The sequence below is a fragment of the Gigantopelta aegis genome, chromosome 4 (assembly GCF_016097555.1).
Source record: "Gigantopelta aegis isolate Gae_Host chromosome 4, Gae_host_genome, whole genome shotgun sequence".
Lineage (NCBI taxonomy): Eukaryota > Metazoa > Mollusca > Gastropoda > Neomphalida > Peltospiridae > Gigantopelta > Gigantopelta aegis.
In genome coordinates, this window is record NC_054702.1 from 81,897,019 (window position 1) to 81,919,784 (window position 22,766).

Below are 22,766 nucleotides of genomic sequence, written 5' to 3' on the forward strand. Positions count from 1 at the left end.
TGAACATTTTCAGTAACAATAAAGTTCAGACAAATAAGTGTCTCAGTACAAAACGTTACAAACCCTTAAAACCAATAATTTTGCTAAGTCTTACGATATCTGGAGAGGGGATACAACCAGGACAGAACAGTTGGAACATGTCCAGGAGAGGTGAAAGAAACGCACCCCAAGTCTGTGCAATTTGTCGTGACGTAGGCATTGTTGTGCTTCGAGCGACATCTACCGGTGATATCAAAATACTAACTTTCAAAATTATTTCAAGCAATTGGGACATGGGGATTCCCATGGTATTTATTGATATAAAACCTGCTTTTTCACTCCATTTGATAAAAACGTGATCTAAGTGTGTTACAGGTTTGTAGATTAACCAAATTATAATTTATTTTCGCTGGATGGAACTAGGGTGTGCGGCTTTAAATGTTTAATAATGTTTACAATCATTGAATGTTAATTGTCCGTTTTTCAGTTTGTTTTTCAGATGCGGATCCAAGCGGATGGTACTGGGGGTGCGCACCTCCACCAAAATTCGAAGTGCCCCCAAAATTTACTGTTTAAGCGCTCACTTCTGGCGCACTGGATCGTATAATTGATTGCCCCCGTCCTGACCAGTACCCTCATGACCGTATATCAAAGGCCGTGGTATCTACTGTCCTGTTGATCGCACTCGATAGACTCGCTTTCTTCGTCCTGACCTGACGTACATTAAAGGCCGTACGACTACGTGGTAGCTGCTGTCCTGTCTATAGAAAAGTAGGCCTACAAATAAAAAATATTATTCGGCCCCATCTTGCTACTAATAAATTAATAATAATAAACTAATGTATGTTCAGGGGCGAGGGCAAGCTAGACCGTATTTTGTGCCTAAAGTTAGATGAATGTGATATGATAGCCAATGAAACCAGTCAAATAATTCGCGTCGCTCGGTAAGCTAAAAACGATACAGTAGTTTGCGTTCAGCCAGAGCGGCAAGACGTTTTCCAACCTGTGTTAACTTAAACCGAATAAACTACTTGATATATCGGGAACAATTAAATATTTCGCGATAGTTAGTATCGTTCGCTGTCACTAAACGCAGATTTGTTCAGGACTGCTGACCATAATGGGCATTAATGAAATTGTTCGCGAACGCCAGCGTCATTCGCTGTCACTGAACACAGAGTGTCTTTCCGTCCAAGTTATGCTTGTCTCCCCTGCCAAAATCATGGGAAGTAACTCTAGTCCATTGAAAGAAAAACCTGGTAAAAATTGAAATTATAAAGCAGTACAGAAAATTTAAATGTATGTTCTTAAATTTGTACCAATTTAATCTAGAACTAATATTTAATAATCAAACAAATTACCTGACTTCGGTATTATATAAGACGATTCACACAGTATCGATACTGCGAATTATAGCATCTAAGCATGCATGCATAATCATTCATTCATTGAATCGATTGATCATGTGGTGCCAGTGGTCGACGACAGTCAGTGTTACTTTTCGCACGCTTGTTTTGGCTTCGTACACAATAAATAAAGCATATCTTAACGTAATTTCACTTGGAATCGATATTTCGTAAAAGGTACAATTTTTTAATCACAAGATTTTCTTCAAACACATTCAGGTGCATTAGATTAGTAATGTTCAAACAAACAAACAAAATCAATAGCAATTTTGCATTGGAATTGTTCCAGCATTCTTAAATCGGAAACGTCATGTACCTAGTTTAGGGTTATTGTAAGGAGATGCAAAGTGACGTCAGTATTCCAAACAAACTGAAAGTTTTTACAAAAATATTTTTATCAAATGATCATGATGGGATGGACTATATATATAGTATTCTACACCAGCATTGGTATAAAAAGAAGTTTGGTATAACGACACCACTGGAACACATTGATTAATTAATCATCGGCTATTGTGTGTCAAACATTTGGTAATTCTGATACATATAGTCACCAGAGGAAACCCACTACCTTTTTCCTAATACAGCAAGGGATCTTTTTATATGCACTTTATAATTTTTATTCATGTCTAATTAATATTAATAGAAATAAATATTGTTAAAACCAACTACTTTGTACTGGTATTTAGCAAACTGTATCCTTATTCCTATTTCAGGGAGGGATTCCCGTCGGTGACCATATATATATATTTGGGCTAATTCTCATTCCAGCCAGTGCACCGCAACTGGTATACCAAAGGTCATTATTAAATTGCTATCCTGTCTATGGGATAGTGCATATATTGGAAACATGTAGCAGGTTTCCTTTTTAAGACTGTCAAAATTACCAAATGTTTGATATCCAACTGCCGATGATTAATGAATCCAGGGTTTAAGCTGTCGTTCGCCACATCGCCAAATGCAAATTAATATTGAATTTGGCAAAAATATTTCATTATCAAATTGCCAAAAAGCTGATTTGAAAATCCTGTTTCATTATCTTCCACTATTTGTTTTTGAGGAATATTTGTTAATACATTAAAACGCAAACACTAATTATACAGGTCGGAAATAAGTTTACAAGTCGGAAATAACAACTTCCGAGTAAACATCAACGTAGCATTAGTCTCGCTATTTGTTTTTGAGGAGTATTTGTTAATACATTAAAACGCATACAGGTCGAAAATACGTTTACTAGTCGGAAATAACAACTTCCGAGTAAACGTGAACATAGCATTAGTCTCACTATTTGTTACTTGTACATCTACTTTGCACATGCTTGTTTTGAGCCATTTCCGTCGGATTCCGTAACTGGCTTTATTTTTGTCGATTGGAATAGCTTACTCCTTTTTGCTTCCTCTATGTGGCCCATGTCACGTGATTTCTTGTGTGCGGAAAAAGCCAACATGTCTTGATTGACTGTTCATGGAATACCACTTACTGGGTATATCATAAAGGATCATTAAAACGCTTATTAAACTGTTTAACTCTATCTTTATTTTTGCTGAATATTTAACAATGTACTGTCATAACAACTCCTAGCAATAGCAATAAATGCAGTAAGCCTTGCGGACGATTGCGATTTAGTTGCATGTAATATTTTTGATCGTCGCACATACAAACCCATTTTACTCTCTAGGGACACACACACACACTCACACTCACACACTGCCTACGGCTCTGCGCCTTCTGCGCTCGCATTTGATAAGTTCCGTTCAAATGCAATTTCGATCCCCTCCACAAAACATGCTGGCTATGGGCCTGGTCTTTGATGTCGTATATACATAGCCCTACAAGCAACTGTGCAAGACAAGACGTCGATGCCAGGGGTGTAGTCCTAACTATATGAACAACTAGAAAACAAAGTTAGTTTGTTCCAAAAATTACACAGACCTTCGATAACTTCAACAAAATTGTCACACCATCAAAAGTGAAAAAGGTTCGCAATTCTTTTTAATGTAGCCTGAAATGCACTTCACAATGTGGATTTTAAAATGTGGCAGAACTGATGGATACATTAAAGTAGTAACTGGGCATGGACACCCATATTCATTCAGAAATTATGGGTTAGAAATAAATTACATTAAAAAGAGCCTTAATTTTGTCATCATTTGTGGGGATGGCAACAGTGGTTTTCCTCTCAAAATCTATGTGGTCCTTAACCATATGTCTGACGCCATATAACCGTAAATAAAATGTGTTGAGTGCGTCGTTAAATAAAACATTTCTTCTTCATTTTTGGGGCTAATTGAAACCTGAATTTGGCTACAGATTTTTGGGTCAAATTAGCCAAATTGCTAATAATGTTTTAAGTCCAGCTTCAATCCTGCATATATATATATATATATATATATATATATATCATATAGCCTTTGATATACCAGTCGTGGTTCACTGGTTGGAAGAGAAATAGCCCAATATGGGCCCACGGACTGGGATTGATTCTATAACCAACCGCACATCAGGCGAGCACTCTACCACAGGGCTATATCGAGCCCCTTCTAAAGTCGATGACTTACTTGTCACACCTTCGTTTTGGCTTTGTACACAGCTAAAATAACATTTCTTACCATAATTGTTTGATATGTTGTATTTGAGGAATGGTACTCTTCTTTTTCTTTCTTTTTTATCATTTTAAACTTAAACTTAATATTTAGTCTTAAAATTATGACAAATAAAAACATACTGACACGTAAATTATTTATCTGCTCAATATGAAACTCAGAATTATTTCAATATGACATGGGTGAAAGTAACTAGACCAAATGTTTTTGTTGTGCATATGGCTATTCAACTGATGTCACTTTGCATCTCCCTGCAATAACAATAAACTGGGTGCATGAGGCTTCCATTTTCAGAGCACTGGAAAACTCCCAATGTATAAAAAAAAATTGTTTTAAGATTACCAATTAGCGTATATAATTATGTTTGTACAAAGGTGTAATTTAATTCTTTTTGCTATTTACGACAAATTGCCATGATGTGAAACTATGCTAAAATATGTTATATTTACTGTGAAAACAAAGTTGCAGCAGGTGATCTTAGTCTTGAAAGGGAACTATAAAATGTTGAAGGAATTCACAAATAAAATGCACAATTTACTCATAAGTACATGTAAATGTATATACCATTCATACTTAAAACAAAATAAATGTATTTGTAGCCTTTATAACCTGTGATAAACACAACTGATTTTGTCTTTGGAAAAAAAGAAAGAAGATAAAATATAAGGTATAAAGTGCTGCCTTAAAATGGAAAAAAAAACGGGAAAATAATCCACCAGATACATACACGTGTATGTATCATTCAGAATTGCTATAAAACCTATAATATTTGAGGTTTATTGAATTGCTGGAACCAATCAGTGCATGTACATGTTGTACTTGTATGTAATTTACTGATATATTTACACCTGTATTACGGTTCATGTATTGTATGTAGAGATTGCCGATGTCGGTGATAGAAATAAGCAAACATTTTCACTAGCTAGTTCACCGGACAGGTACATCTACAAATCTACTTTTCCATCATTATTTTTACTTGTTCAAATAAGTTGTTACTTTTATTCAAGAGCAAGGACAATGTCTTTGATTGTTCAAAATGAAACAGCATTATAAATTTTCGCTTGTCCATTGGACAACTACTAAGGTACATTTTGCTTGTCCCAGCAGATTGTCACGACAAACGGATAAGTGCTTATTTTGAACACTGGATGTGTACATGTGGGTATGGTGAGTTAATTATTATTATTACTTTTATTTTTGTATTTTCATATTTTCTTTTTAATTTAGATGTGATCATTATCAAAAGTGAAGGATCTGAAAGATAACAAATAGAACGGACAAAGAATGGAGAAGAAAAAGCAACATGTTGGTGTAGACAAGGGTAATCCAAGCCATTCTTTATTTCACATATTATTAATAGCTACATGCATGTAGACTAAGCATAAAATATAGTATATACACGATTCTATGTTTCCGCGAATCCCAGATTTTGTGTTGGAAGCATAAGGTTATGAGATAGAATCCTAAACTATCTATATTAAATTATGTTTATGGTTCTAGCGGAATACTAAAAAAGTCCCCAAATTCAATGCCTGCATTTACATGTATATACATGTAGTGTGCACTTGTACACAGATCATGTGACAGTGTTAACAATTCATTGTCAAACTGTTTTGTGTTAGCTATCTTGTTCTTGTTTTTCTTATACTGTTCAAATGATTTTCCAGTATTGTTTAATTGTGATCTGTTATAGTCGTTTTTTTGCTAGCTGTATATATGTACAAACAACAAAATTTGTCTCAATTATAATTTATATACATGTATATATATCAATTTGTCATCTATTAGAGGTTTTTGTAGGAGATATCGCTGGCAATTTGTAATTTGCAATATCTCCTGCGATATTCTCCTAGGAGATATCGCTTCTTAGAATTTTGATTGGTCAAATTTTAAACACTGTATTCTAAGTAAAATGAAAAGAATGATAATTGATGATAAAAAGAATACCCCCCCACGTGGCTTGTGATATCATAATTTATCAGCACTCATTGATAAAAGTGTAAAAATCCTCTGCAAGCCTCAGATTTTATACTTTTATCAACTAGTGCTGATAAATTATGATATTACAAGACACTTGTGGAATATCCTTTACATACCATCGATGCCCAAACTGCATTCACCTAACAACAAAAACACTAATACAATATTTACGGAAATACTATTCTACATTTTTCAGTTACTATGCTTGAAACAAAATAGATTGCAATCAGTTAACATAAAACATGAACAATGTGGATGTAAAATAAATCCATTCTAGTAAACAATGGTGAAGCACCCTCCAATAAGCAGAAAAGAGTGCAATGTTTCTAACTGCATTCAGGCGCATGCGTTTGCAAAAAGTATCGTACCACGCATGTGCCGTTCGTCATTTTCCATTTTTACGTCCACTATATACAAAAAAATATATGTTTCTGAAATAGGTACAGTGGACGAATACTTTGTTTTTTGGGGGGGGGTTTTAAGGATAAATTCAGTTTGTCAAGCCATCTGGTCCAGTTTGCGTTTTACCAACACCCATCGCTAAAAGTTGATGTCAATATATAGATAGGCATTACATTCATACCAGTGAATTGATTTGTAATTAACACTTTTTAAATAAATTGATTCGTAATTAACACAATTTATACACTCAAAATTATGTACAATTGTTACGAAAATGATTATGAATACTATTTCCTACAGTAAAGGCACAAAAATGTAGCATACCTTTTGCAGATCTAATTTAATAATTGAAAACAAACTAACAATAGGGGGCTTAAAATCATCGACATTAAATGATTTGGCCTTGTTGATCTGGCACGTATGAGGTCATGTGACACGCACCGAATGTTAATTCATCTTCCTCCTTTTCAACTCAATTTCTACGAGTCAAGTGGACCCAATATTGGTAATTTTAAGGAATAAACAAAAACGACTTTGCAAAATTAATGGTTTTAAGGGTATGTAAAGTTTTGTATTGAGATACTTACATGTACTTGTCTGAACTTTATTGTTGATGAAAATGTTCGCAAACTATGAAGAAAAACCTCACAAATGAATAACAAGCAGACGACAACAAATCAGATGTTGATTGCGCGAACCGTGTACGAGAAAACAAATCAAACAGAGTTGGAAGCATAATGCAGTTAGGGACATTGACAGTATTCATGTATATACTTTTTAATCTACTAATCTGTATTATAGAATAGTTAATATATAATTGTCAAACACATTAAGTATGTGTATATTAGACATGTATGTGTTTATGAATTTTAAAAATAATGTTAATCCTCATAATATTTATAAACATTTTCATTCAAAACCATTAGCGATTTTTTTCCATTCCTTGAAATGGTTGGCATCGTTGCAGTCGAAGATGGCACGAACACTTTCAAGATTCACTGCATGTATACACAGAAAATTAATTGAGTGTTTTGTATCCATGAAATGTTAGTAATTACTTTCGAAGTATAGGTCACATGGTCAGAACTTGGTGGTGTTTACGGTAATTAATTTCCAGGTGTATACAATGCAAGGCAGCAAATTGTGATACCAGGACAACAAGTCCTTGAAAACCTGGAGTAGTGAGAACACTAATTAGTTAACAACAAGAAGGATAGGGAATAAAGATTGTGGCGTTAGCATTGTACCTAAAATATATATCATAGTATGATAGTTCTCACACAGTTCCAAACAACAACACAGTAACTGGTTATTCTTAATTAAGAATTAAAAAATTAAGATTTCCTTATATATTTATGTGCATAACTATTTCATGTACAACATGCCTAGAATTTGGAAAGCCACCTATCATCCTCCATATACACTGGTACCTATATGTTTTGCTCATATGACAACTATGTACACTATGTAACACAATGTATATAGCCACACCCAATTAGATTGTCAGGATTTTTAATGTAATTTTTAGGGGTTTTATATTTTAATTACTGCATATTAGGTACATGGTTGTGTATTTAGATGAAATATAAACTGGACATACGCCAGCCCTCAGAGTTCACAGAAACAATTGTTTCCGGTACTGTGTCGGTAAAATCATGGAACCAAAATGTTGTTTCCCATGATTATTATATTGAGTAAGACTATTGAATGAAAATAATATATTATTTCTTTTAAAACAGTTTCTAATAGGTTTCCATAATTAAAAGGCATGGAACCGAAAAAGTGTTTCACATGAAATCTGAAATCCTTTGGCCTGGACATGGGTTACACTGACAGAAACCTGAGGCCGTATGATCAGATTACAGTCCGATTAATGTACATGTAGTTCAGTGTGTTTGCTAGTGATCATTGATCGATAATGTTTGCTTGTCTTTAATTTCTCAGATAAAAAATCCAAGATACATGTAACTCCTAGCTCCTCAGACCTTGGAGCAGAATCTTCAGGTGAGAAACAAATAAACATGTCCATTTTATACTGGTTGCTAAATGTATACTAAGGTATCTCATAGTGTGTTGTAATTTTAAAGACAAGATATTAATGATAAAGATACACTTAAGGTATATTGTATATCATAGTGTATTGTAATTTTAAAGACAAGATATCAATGTTAAATGTACACTAAGGTATCTCATAGTGTGTTGTAATTTTAAAGGCAAGATATTGATGTTAAATGTACACTAAGGTATCTCATAGTGTGTTGTAATTTTAAAGACAAGACATCAATGTTAAATGTACACTAAGGTATCTCATAGTGTGTTGTAATTTTAAAGACAAGACATCAATGTTAAATGTACACAAAGGTATCTCATAGTGTGTTGTAATTTTAAAGGCAAGATATTGATGTTAAATGTACACTAAGGTATCTCATAGTGTGTTGTAATTTTAAAGACAAGACATCAATGTTAAATGTACACTAAGGTATCTCATAGTGTGTTGTAATTTTAAAGGCAAGATATTGATGTTAAATGTACACTAAGGTATCTCATAGTGTGTTGTAATTTTAAAGACAAGACATCAATGTTAAATGTACACTAAGGTATCTCATAGTGTGTTGTAATTTTAAAGGCAATATATTGATGTTAAATAATGTACACTAAGGTATCTCATAGTGTGTTGTAATTTTAAAGACAAGACATCAGTGTTAAATGTACACTAAGGTATCTCATAGTGTTGTAATTTTAAAGACAAGACATCAGTGTTAAATGTACACTAAGGTATCTCATAGTGTGTTGTAATTTTAAAGACAAGATATCAGTGTTAAATGTACACTAAGGTATCTCATAGTGTGTTGTAATTTTAAAGACAAGATATTGATATTAAATGTACACTAAGGTATCTCATAGTGTGTTGTAATTTTAAAGGCAAGATATTGATGTTAAATGTAATGGGTTTTTTAAGATTTGTGTCTGGACAAAATGTGGTAGAAATCTCACAATAATTAAAGATAGGAGAGTAATTTATCGTAGTTATTAACAATTTGGTTTGGACTTTAAATCTCATCAAAACATTACACTCGTGTATACAAGTCTTCTTGGTGGTAAACAAATGACCCATTGACAGCAAAACATTTTTAACCAAGTTAATAATGGTAACTATCAAATGGGTTTACATGGAACAATATATTATTTCACAAGAACCGTTGTTCTGTTCGCGTGTCAGTTACACAACTTTAAAATCATAAAAACCGTCAATCAGTTATGTGGTGAACAATTACATTCTAAAATTAAAAGTACCACATATTAGTAATGAAAGTGAAAATTGGTTTATATTTTTTAAATACATTTGAACCACCAATGTAGCACAGAACCGTAGTTCAAGTGTTCCAGGATTAGGTAGGCCTAACTCATCGGTTACGAGAGCTATATTCATGTAACCAAACAATCGGTTACCTAAGTAAAACTCATGTTTACTGACTTCTGGTTACTTAAGACTTTGAAATTTTGTCCCCTGGTTTATGACAGATATTATGGGTAAGTTATACATGTAGGTTAAATCACATTCTTGCTTTTTTCACCAAATCAGGTTATGGTAGATGAGACATTTAGTTTAGAATTCTTGACATTAGTGTTGCAAACACATAATATGTGATAGCCTTGTATTATGTACAGCAAAATTAATTTAGGTACCAGGCTTTAAGTTATGTTAATTTAAACTTATATGGGGCGGGACGTAGCCCAGTGGTAAAGCACTCACCTGATGTGTGGTTAGTCTAGGATCTACCCACATCAGTGGGCCCATTAGGCTATTTCCAGTTCCAGCCAGTGCACAATGACTGGTATATCAAAGGCCATGGTGTGTGCTATCTTGTTTGTCACAGTGTGGGATGGAGCATATAAAATATCTCTTGCTCAGGGCTAGCTCTGCCACTCGCCAATTGCAAATTTTATTTTAAAATTGGCGGAAAAAAATCAAGTAATAATTGATGTTTTGTTGGAAAATAACTGGGTTTTGGATTTTTTTATAGATAATTTGGCAAAATGTTTTGCTCACCCAGAGCTAGCCCGGCTTGCTGCTGATGGAAAAATGTAGCAGGTTTCCTCTCTAAGACTATTGATGTTGCTAATCACTTCATTTTTACATTTGCTGTAGTTTGACACCCAGTAGCCAATAGCCAATGTATTTTTCATGTTGGGATGTCGTTAAATGTTAATTCTTTCCTCTCAAAGACTATATAGTGTGTAAAAAAAAAAAAAAATTTGACATCCAATAGCTGACGATTAATAAACAATTGTGCTCTAGTGGTGTCATTAAACAAGACAAACTTTTATTTAAACTGTTTATGGAGAGATGGTTTTGTGTGCTCAAGGATTGGAGTATTTTTAATGACCATTCACTTGTGGCATTTTATTTGACTTGGTAAAAGTCAATTTGTTTAAAGTTTTTCAAACATAATTTTCTAACAGTCAGCAGAACTTTTTGTCTAACCTTTAGCACTGTATACATTTATTATGTGTCACAGCTTGACTTTGTACCAATACTGCAATTTGTTTGTGTAGATTCAGGTCAAGGACGTCCAGAAAGAGCAAAACGCAAAACAGAAAATAGCTGTTCCTCATCATCAGGTGTTGTATTAATTATTATTATTATTACTATCAAGTCTACCTTACAACCCAGTATTAAAACAGAAAATAGTGGTTCATCTACATCAGGTTTTTGTATTAATTATTACTATTAATGCTGTTAAGTCTACATCATAACCCAGTATTAAAACAGAAAACTGCAGATCATCTTCATCAGATGCATAAGCGTACGAGGCAGTCGTGTGTGTCTCTCTCTCTCTCTCCCCCCCCCCCCCCCCCCCCCTTAGTGCTGGAGCAAATCCTCAAATTCAGGCAAAATGTGTTAACCTGAGGCCTATTTATGATGTATTTTTATCATTCTACCCACAAAATTAGTTGTAATGCATATGAAAATGCTTAATGAATCATTTCCAACCCTACATAGTTGTTTGGCAGCAATGCTAATATGAAAGAAAAAAAAAACGTTATTCAGTTTCAGACATTTTTGTTTAATTCGGACAAAAACCAGCCTGCCCCCCCTACAAAAATTGCAGTCTACCATGGCATATTTGAAAAGTGGTCAACACCAGGCCCAAAAATTCAAATTAGCAGTTCAAACAAGATTTTGTCTTCGGTAATTTTATACATGTAAAAAAACATTCTGTTTAAGTTACTATAAACATTAGGAATACCAGAAACACATGGTGTACAAACATTAATATTCTAAGCAAGAAAATATAATTAATATCCAGTGTTATCTAATAAAAGCCTTGTTAGCAGAGAGTATGTTTAAATGTTTATAAAGTCAGAAATGCCCCTTTTAAGAGTTATGACTGTCATTTCTAAATGAAATATAATGATGAAGAAAGCACTTTAAAAGTATATATCTAGGTGTAATATAACTTGTTCATTAAAATTATACACAGAGGGTTAATCAGAGAAGTAAATTAGCTAATCTAGGCTTCAAATGTTTCTTGGTTATGAAAACACATTAGTTAATCAAAGTTCTCTCATATACTTTTGATATAATGTTACATTGATTCTGTTAAGTTGGCATATTTGATTTTTATCAATATCCAACACCAAAACTGTTTGAACTTCAGTAAGTCAAAATGGATAATTAAGGAATTTGTTATGCATGGTATTATAGCAGCTGATCTTTATTCATACAAAACTATATGACTTAAAGGGAATACAAGGGCAAAGATTCAACTTCCATCCGACTCCAAAACTAATATTTTGAAACATGTCTACCACCCCCTACTAATGTATCCTTTCAGAAGGCAAACCTACGTGTATGATAACAAACCCAGTAAACACAATACAACTAAGTTAAGCTTTCAGAAAATAATTAGTGCCTCTACTAGACGGTTATGGGTTCGAAATCTGTTGAACTTGGACACTGCATTGCATCTACTTCAACTACAATTTTATACAGCAGTTCTCTTAATATAATCTTTCTAAAAAAAATATTAAAATGTATCTATTAATTTCCAAAGACTTTGGGGTACATAATTTTAGTCAGCAACCGTGTGAGTAGTGTTGAAATATTCTCTCTCTTTCACACAGATGAATGCAAGAAGCGAAAACGCAGTCCCAGCTCATCGGACGAGGGTGCCTCATCTTCAGGAGGTACAGCAGGCCCTCGGGGTTTCACGGAAACGAGGGGCGGGGTTTAGCTCAGTCAGTAGAGTGCTTGCTTGGGGTGCTTGTGTCACAGGATCGAACCGCCTCGGTGGATCCATGGTTGGGATTTTTTCATTCCAACCAGTGCACCACAACTGGACAAAGGCCTGTGCATGGGAAAGTGCATGTAAAAGATCCCTTGCTGCCTATGGGAAAATGTAGCAGGTTTCCTCGCATGACTAAGAGTCAGAATTACCAAATGTTTGACACCAAATAGCCGATGATTAATAAATCAATGTGCTCCAGTGTTGTCATTAAACAAAACAAACATTAACTTTCACAGAAACGATCGTTTTCCAGTACTGTGTCGGTAAAATCATGGAACTGAAATTTTGTTTCCCATGATTATTATATGGAGTACGACTATTCAACGAAAATAAAATATATATAATTTTTTTTTTTAAACAGTTTCCAATGGGTTTCCATGGTTACAAGGTATTGAACCGAAAAAGTGTTTTCCATGAAATTTGAAATCCTATGACCTGTACAGATTCTAGAAAATGACACCACTAGAGCACATTGATTTATTCATCATCGGCTATTGAATATCAAATATTTTGTAATTTTGACCATGTCTAAGAGAGGAAACCCACTACATTTTTCATTAGTAGCAAGGGTTCTTTTATTTGCACCATCCTACAGACAGGATAGCTTTTGATATATTGGTTATGGTGCACTGGCTGGAACGAGAAATAGTCCAATGGGCCCACCGACTGGGATCGATCCCAGACCGACTGCGCATCTGGCAAACTTTTTACCACTGGGTTATATGGTTCTAAAAAAGTGACCGCTTATATATATTATCAAGTTTCACATTTTTCAACGGCAATGCCAACAAATGCCCTACTTTCTTGCTGTTCACAAAATATTGGGATTTTTTGAACAGCAAAGAAAAATGATGTAGTGCCCTTCCTGGTTTGTCTCTATGCCCTTCCCAGTCATTCCATTATGTACGTGAATAAAACTGTCATTAATAATATCCAACAAACTGCTTAGGCCAGAGCCCAAGGCTTCAGGGTGAAATAATTGTTTTGGCTGAGAAGACTTGACAGAAAGTATTAAGTTGCCTTTGTGCCTTCTCATTTGAAGAAAACGTCCACCTTGGTACCCTGCTAGGTTGTCTTGGTGTCCTAATTTCTGTGATTAACTTTCACTGTATTTAAGCCCATGGGCTTAAATTTGGATAATAATTTTAGTAGAAATGTCCCCTGGTTCTAAAAACAAATGACGTAAAAATGGAACAAACTTTATAATGACAAATTTTAAAAGTAGTAGAACTGAAGATGCATTGCCATATTTTGACATTTTAGTTGTGATTAAAAAAACAAAAACAAGTATAATTAATAATTCATTAATTTAATATGCAACTTTTAGTGTGTTGGTAGTGGCTTCCTAAAGAATCCTTTGGTAGCTAAAAAATGGATTTTGCACATGAAGTAAACATCACCTACCACACATCCATTAAAATAACCCCAAACGGACAGTTATATTCAAAGGTGTCACAAACACACACACACACACACACACACATACACATACACATGTAGACAGACACACAGAGACACACACACGTGCGCACATTTCCTAAACTGAAACCAATGGCTGGAACACATGTACAGGTATGCATTGCCCTTTGTCAGTTGAAAATCGAATTGCTAAATGACCCACTAACTCCTACATAATGATAGTAAAACGTGTCGCATGTGACTCTGGTGAATATTTAATCAAATGGTTTGTGCTTGGGGACTGTGGGGGTTTTTTGGAGTGTGAGTATTTACCAAATAGTAATAAACATAATCCATTATTTCTGTATCATGGATACGTTTCACTGTGTTTCCTCAGATTCTAACAGTGGTAGAAGAAGAAAGGTGAAACGGCGAGCAGAAAGAAGCAGTTCGTCCTCATCAGGTGTTGTAATTGATAACTTTTATCCTGCAACTACTGTTTCTATTGGCTGATTATGATGACTGATTAAAGCAAAGTCATAAACATTTACTAGCCGATTATGACTTTTGACGTCACTCATGTGACATCACACGCATAGCAACATTACAAAATCGCTCATTTGACCTCTAGTTCATCATACAATGTAGCTGAAATAACAGAAATAATAGCTTTTCCCCTTAATTTTTATGGTCTGTGGGATAAAGATAATAACTAGTTAATGACGTAGGATATCGGCTTTATCCTGTTCAGGCTGAATGAGAAATTGTTTTTGGCATGTCTTGCAGAATTTCCCATTCTTCCCTTCACAGAATAAAGTCAATATCCTACATCATTAACTAGTTATACTATTCTCTATGTAATGTCAGTTCTTATATTGAGAAGTATTGTTTTGTTTCATAAGGGAAGAGGGTCAAATTGAGCTATGGGATTTTAACCAGACTAAACACTGAATTGTGTAAACAAATATAAAATACTTATAGTTCTTCCCAGTCTGCATGAATATTGTTTCCGTAAATAATTTCAGTTTCATTTGACTGAAAAAGAAAAGTTGATGTCTTTTGGAAATAACAAAAGAAACACTATCTTTGTGTGCAATTTAAAAAAACAGTCGGTTCAGAAATAGATTGTAATGCATACTATAGTAAGAAAACGATGTTCACTGCTGGGAACAACTACAAATGTAATGCAACTTCTTTTGATTCAAACAAACCAAATAGTCATTTAGGAATAACTTAAAATTACTGTAGTCAATTTTCGACGCTATTGTATGTGCATGTTGTACAAATTGCTATATAAGATCTATTTACCATTCTAATAACAGCTTCATGAGTCTGGATTTATCCAGGCATTCTGTGGGTCCGAAGAAAGGCCCTTTCCAAAAGAAAGTGGTACTGAAAATTCCCAATACACATGTATAAATATTTAATATATGTTTGTTGTAATAAATTAATTTAACAGTGGTGTACTGCATCATTAAGTGGCCAAAAATATCCCAAGTATGATTTACTCACACTAATTTTCCCAATCCCATCAAACAATGTGGATAAATCCCTGTGAGTGGTATTTGGAAGCTTTTTTTTTTTGGCCCTAGTGTGCCTGTGAGTGAGTTTATAAAACCCCAATTACTACTAATATAAAAACATAGACTTTGATCCCCCTCCCATACACACAAACACATACACACACACACACACACACACACACACACATCTTGGAGTTGCCCCCTGACAATGTCCGAGACCAAATCTGGGATGGCCGGGCCTGAACTTACTTTTGGATATGGGCATGTAAAAAGAGTTCCCAGTTCCCATAGACTTTGAGAAACACATGCAGTGTTTGATAGTGCCAATGTTGATTTCATGCTCTGTACCGGTAATAACTGTAATGCTCCTTTCAGATGATGAAAGACATAGCAAGCACAAGAGACAGAAAAAACTAAGAAAGCACAAACATAAGGTATAACAAAGTTGCACAAGATGTCATTTGAAATGGTCTGTTACTTAAAAATATAGACTTTTATTTAATATATGTGCAGACAGGATAACCTAAGAGGAAAGTGTATAAGGTAATGGGAAAGGCCATTTGTCTAAGACCAATGGAGATTTTTTTTATGGCATTACAGCCAGAAAGCAGGACAACAAAGTGTGAATGGTTTTATGTTTTCTTAATAAAACAACTTTTAAAGCTGCACACCCTAGTTCCATCCAGTGAAAATAAATTATAATTTGGTTAATCTACAAACCTGTAACACACTTAGATCACGTTTTTATCAAATGGAGTGAAAAAGCAGGTTTTATATCGATAAATACCATGGGAATTCCCATGTCCGAATTGCTTGAAATAATGTTTTGAAAGTTAGTATTCTGATGTCACCGGTAGATGTCACTCGAAGCACAACAATGCCTACGTCACGACAAATTTCACAGACTTGGGGTGCGTTCATTTCACCTCTCCTGGACATGTTCCAACTGTTCTGTCCTGGTTGTATCCCCTCTCCAGATATCGTAAGACTTAGCAAAATTATTGGTTTTAAGGGTTTGTAACGTTTTGTATTGAGACACTTACTTGTCTGAACTTTATTGTTACTGAAAATGTTCACGAACTGTGAAGAAAAATCTCACAAATGAACAACACCAAATCAGATGTTGACTGCGCGAACCGTGCACGAGAAAACACACCGAACCAAAATGATAACAGTCACGTGATATACCAACGTCTGTGACATTGAAATGGAAATATCCCCTCTAAAAATAGATTGGACCTCGCTTGCTTAACGTTTTTTTCTCGACAGTACGTCTTGTGAAAAAATGCATTTCGTGGTTTTACAAACATCAGGATTACCAAAAAGCACTTCAGGTGAATGGAAATGTGTATTCTAAATAATAAAATGTAAGTAAAGTGCAATTTTATTTGTGAAAAATGGGGTTTAATAGCGAAAAACAACGCCGTAATGGTTAACAAATAGCCATAACTAGGGTGTGTCCCTTTAAGAGTTGTGTTTATATGATGACAAAGTAGCACCATGCAGAAAAAGGCACAGCCAGACTAGGCGTGAGGCTATTTTAATTTTGACAGCATTGAGGCATATGACTAGGGCATTACGGGAATTTGCCACATGGCAACCATTAAATTGGAGCCCTACTGTTGCTGTCGGAGTAAAACATTGTCAAATTGTGTGTGGTTGTATTTGAGGAACCAGGGACAGTAAAAAGTTTGTTTTGTTTAACAACTCCTCTACTAGAGCACATTGATTTATTAATCATCAGCTATTGAATGTCAAACATTTGGTAATTTTTACATATAGCCTTAGAGAGGAAACCTGCTACATTTTTCCATTAGTAGCAAGTGATCTTTTATATGCACCATCCCACAGACAGGATAGCACATAACACAGCCTTTGATATACCAGTCGTGGAGCACTGGCTGGAGTGAGAAATAGTCCAATGGGGATCGGTCCCCGACCGACCGTGCATCAAGCGAGCACTGTACCACTGGGCTACGTCACGTCCTCGCTTGAAGTGCTTACGTCATAGGATCAAACCACCTTGACAGATCCATTCAACTGATTGCGTTTTTGTTGTTGTTCAAACCAGTGCATCACAACTGGTCAAAGGCTGTGGTATGTGCTTTCCAGTTTGTGGGAAAGTGCATATAAAAGATTCCTTGCTGCATTAGGAAAAATGTAGCAGGTATCATCTGATGACTACATGTCAAAATTACTTAGAAGATAACCATATGGAGTTTTTAGATTTGCGGGTGTTGTCTATTTGATCCCGCAAATGTCATTTTTGACTGAAGGCGTTAGCCTGAGGTCAAAAATGAAACATTTGCGGGCATCAAATAGACAATAACACCCGCAAATCTAAAAACTCCATATGGTTATGTCCACTGTAAACTGAATTGCTTTTCTACAGAACTGATTATATATTTGGTATTTCTTGAAAAAAATACCTGGCTACAATCTAACTGTAGACCCTTGAATCGTCAACTTCACCTGTTCCAATTGCTAATGACGTCATTAGCTTTCCAGGTGTTATTGTCTATTTGATCCCGGAAAAAGAATGTAATTTACCATTCACAATACAGAACACACTCTAGTTAGTTTACAATAAATGTTTGACATTTAATTAATCAATGTGCTCTAGTGGTGTAAAAACAAAACAAACTTGAAAAACCATATCAGTTCAAATGTATGTTCTTATATTGAGAAGTATTGTTTTGTTTAATAAGGGAAGAGGGTCAAATTGAGCTATGGGATTCAAATATCTGTCTTAGGTGACTGCCCGCTTGATGCTGCTGTTTCTTAGAGTTAAAATGTATGACACATTTTTGTAAATATTTATTTTTTCAGATCTTTCAAAATAAGATTTTATTTTTGAATTAAAGGTTATTAACTTGTTAGTAAAGTTACTGTAATACTGGGCAGTTTTGTAGTTTATGTACAGTTGAATCTACCTAAATCACATTTTGATAAAACCAGATACCGGTTAAAACCAGCCAAATGTCTTGGTCCCAGTTTTTCTTTCTAAGTATTTAGTATATTTAGCATCTTTGCTCCATGGTATGTATATATTTAGGAGATAACCATATGGAGTTTTTAGATTTGCGGGTGTTATTGTCTATTTGATCCCGCAAATGTTCTGTTTAACCGAAGGTGTTGGCCTGAGGTCAAAAATGAAACATTTGCTGACATCAAACAGACAATAGCACCCACAAATCTAAAAACTCCATATGGTTATGTCCATTATAAACTGAATTGTTTTTCTACAGAACTGATTGTATATTTGGTATTTCTTGAAAAAAATACCTGGCTACAATCTACTGTAGACCCTTGAATCGTCAACTTTGCCTGTTCCTATTGCTAATGACGTCACCTTTAATGATGTCATTAGCTTTCCAGGTGTTATTGTCTATTTGATCCCAGAAAAAGAATGTAATTAACCAATCACAGTACAGAACACACTCGCCGTCAGTTTACAATTATTAATATTTCTAAATTGTTAAGATACTGTTAATGGCAACCTCTTTGATACACATTTGCTGTTTTGTCCTAACGACTTCAATTTTGCTTTTTGGCATGTACTTGGCAATCTGCTTTGCTTGCTGGTATGACTTCTGTTTGATCACTGTCGGGTTGGATCACACACTGTGGATTTAAGAAGAAGAAGAAAACAAAGAGCAAGGGACCTGTGCAGCTTTCCAAGGTGAAACTAAATTTGATTAATAAGTTGATAACAGCCAATTCAGATGTTTTAAAAAAACATGATCTATAAAATAAATAGAATTCTTGATCCCTATTCAGAAAATATATTTCAGAGAAGTAACACAATTCATCACCAGTAATATGCTGAGTATCGAATTTTGGTTTCACTTTCAAAATATATTTCTGAGTTTGCATAAGTTTATGTGTGGATTGTGTCATGCATAATTATGTTATAAAGTGAAATTTGTCAATCACAAAAATACACATGTACTATAAATTTAGAATACCATTTAAAAAAAAAAAACTGAACTTGATACACATCCCACTTAGTGGAACTTCAAATGGAGTTATCCCAGCCCGTGTCCCACGATATGTATTAAAGGCTGTAGTAGGTGCTGTCCTGTCTGCTGGGACGTGCTTATAAAAAATTACCATCTATTATTTAGTTTAAAATATGGCAATAACCATAGTTTAGACAGTAAGTAGCCATAGTTTAAAATGTTCTGAAGTATTACTAACAAACATTAGTGCTGCCCAAGACAAAACACCATTCATAGAGTCTGAGATTGTGCTAGAGCCTATCAAAATACTAGACCCTTCAATTTATTGTGATTCTAACCTCAGACTAGTAATTTACTTGTCAGTGTATGCAACAGAACATCACCTGCAGCAAGAAGTTACCAGATGTAAGATGTATCTTTCAGTTTTGTGTTGTGATCCAGTGGTGTTTCTGTAAATATTTGTTATGGGGTTTTTTTGTGTTTTGGGGTCTTTCTTTTCATTTTTTGTTTTGTTGTTTGTTTGTTTTTTTGGGGGAGGAGGGTGTTTTTATACCATGAATTTTTTCAAGTATGACAGCATCTGTTTCACTAAGGATCAATACAGGTTAATTTTCTTAACGTATGGCTATTTGCTTTCACTTTGTTTTTTAAAAGTTGTTTGTACATGTAATGACTATTTCTGTCATACGTCTTCTTCTTTTTAAATAAACACATGCACATAGTAAGATTTACGACTATGCTTACTCTTATGTTATGTGATATGAATATTGTTTTGTAGTACTTCAAGGAAAGAGAGAGCAAGGGGTCTGTGAGTGCAATATCTGGCAGGAAAATAAAGATGAAAATTAAGAAAACTAAACAGGACAAACAGGTTAGTCTGTCACCAATGGTGTTGTAACAGAAATTCATAATACAGACAGTAAGTTCAAGTTAAAGTTCGTTTTGTTTAATGACACCAATAGAGCACATTGATTTATTAATCATCAGCTGTTGGGTTTCAAACATTAGAAAGGAAACCCGCTACATTTTTCCATTAGTGGCAAGGGATCTTTTATATTCACCATCCCACAGACAGGACAGCCCATACCACAGCATTTGATATACCAGTTATAGGGCACTGGCTGGAACGAGAAAATTCTAAATAGGCCCACCGACAGAAATCACTCCCAGACCACAGCATATCAGGTGAGTAATTTACCACTGTGCTATGTCCTGCCCCAATTCAGAGAATAAGACCTAACTCAGCAGGGACACGTCACAGTTACGACATAATCACTCAGTTTGTTCTCAGCTTGTTCTCATTAGGTTTATACATGTATATTTAAGTTAATTCAATAAAACTTGTAGAAGTTGGTTGTTCACTGTGACATATACCTTGTATTTACCAAAAATACAAGGACATAGAACACACCTGAAGGCTAATCTGCTCATCACATATGGTATGTGTGTGTGGTGAGGGTTGGGTTATTCAAATTGTTTTAGTTTTAATGATAATGAGCTTGTATATTGTTAGTTTTTACCATGTTGCAGTACTTCATGCTCGATCACCTCTGATGTTTTTCATAACTTTACATCACAAGGCATATATTATTTGCAGTGGATTTTGTTTATCTTTTCAGAGAGACAAAACTCGTGAAAAAATACTGGACTTCCTGAATGCGACATTGTAAATTTAGAAAGAATTGTGGACATAGTGCCATCGTGACTAAAACAGTTATGTGAATGAACTGTTATTAATAGACATCAGACCAATGGTATCATATATTAATAAAAACATACATATATAGATACATGTAGATAGGCCTTCTTTAAAATATTTATGTAGAGTGGGACATTGGATTTTGTTGACATATAAAAATATTTTATGTCTCAATTGAAGAAGGAAAAACAATTATCCTTTTTTATTTAGTTTTTTGCTTGATTTTTATGTATAATTTTTAATTTTACATTTATTTTCATGCTTTTAACCACTTTTGATTCAAACATGTTATGGACAGGACACACACTGCAGCCATTTGAGTTGTATCTTGGATATTGTTAATGGTTTGTTATTAATGGCCAGTTAAATATCTGTAGAAATATATTATTCAACTTTCAATAGGGATATTTGGAAAAATATATTGCAAGTATTGCAATTGTATTTATTGTGTTCAGTGGGTAGTTGTAGTCATGAATGCATTACTATGTTGATGTATGGAACATGTAAACTGAAGAGTCTCTTTTATCAAATTTTACACAGATTTAAGAAGTGCACAAATAGTTTTTTTATGACATATGTTTGGTATACCCCTAGTGAAAGTTGAGTAGTATTACATTACGCAGACTTGTTTATTGAAAACATTTTGTCGTTGTTTTTGCTTAGAATGTAAACATTGTTTTCTGTGTTAACTGATTTATCAAACGGCATGGTATGAGTTGCCCTGATGTTGGGAAGGTTAAAATAGTAGATTTTTTTTTGCTGCTGATCAGAAATATAATTTTCTTCTCTAGCACTAGACCAAGTGTCACACTTACAATATGTGACTGTGTCTGTAAAAACAATGTTCAGATGTGGTATTCATAGAAAACATCATTCAAAATGATGTCATGTGAAATTTCAGTGTGACACACGTTTCTTGGAAACATTATCAATATGTAAGCATTTAATGCAGTACATCAAAAGCAAAGCATGTTTTTGTTAGTTGTCATCTATTGTATTTTCATAATGAATTCTAGGACTTTATAGGATTTTACCTGCCCAAAATACTATCATAGAATAGTCGTCATATCTTTGAGACGAAATTGTGGACATTGTACCTTTGTATTGGCTACATGTACATAAAAAAATAATAATAATTATAATTTTGGTACCCTTTTTTTTACAGGTACAATCAAATATACGTTACGTCAACTAATAACTATTAACTGAACCATGGGCATTTCTTCCATACCAATATCTTTTTTTTTCTTCACAGAATGGACGGTCACTTCATTAATAATTTGTTATTAGTTCATTTTGTATGAATTAAAATGTTTATTAATGTTATAAGAAAAGTGTTTGTTTTCATGAATACTAGTAGATATATACTTAAGAAGCCACTTTTTTCCCCTCACAAACGATTTTTAATGTAAATGCACCTGTAATAAGCGGCCACCTATCTAACGTGGCCAGCGGCCACCTAAATCGGATTCCAAATTGCTAAAATACCTGTATTAAGCGGCCACAGTAAATGTTTAGTAT

General features: G+C 34.3%; 1 protein-coding gene across 3 annotated transcripts; it reads left to right on the top strand.

Annotated features, from left to right (window-relative positions):
• The first annotated feature begins 1,207 nt into the window (after positions 1 to 1,207).
• LOC121371203 (ADP-ribosylation factor-like protein 6-interacting protein 4) lies at positions 1,208 to 22,571 on the top strand. Of its 3 annotated transcripts, none has more exons than XM_041496910.1 (10): positions 1,208 to 1,278; positions 5,216 to 5,309; positions 8,315 to 8,374; positions 10,928 to 10,993; positions 12,500 to 12,562; positions 14,459 to 14,524; positions 15,960 to 16,018; positions 19,222 to 19,266; positions 20,325 to 20,417; positions 21,166 to 22,571. In XM_041496910.1, the coding sequence occupies exons 2-10, from the start codon at positions 5,273 to 5,275 to the stop codon at positions 21,214 to 21,216; spliced, it is 540 nt and encodes a 179-aa protein (XP_041352844.1). In that variant the 5' UTR covers positions 1,208 to 1,278; positions 5,216 to 5,272; the 3' UTR covers positions 21,217 to 22,571. The 3 variants fall into 3 exon arrangements, with proteins under 3 accessions (XP_041352844.1, XP_041352846.1, XP_041352845.1); XM_041496912.1 differs by having other exon boundaries at positions 19,225 to 19,266; XM_041496911.1 differs by having other exon boundaries at positions 1,221 to 1,238.
• The last annotated feature ends 195 nt before the right edge of the window (positions 22,572 to 22,766 follow it).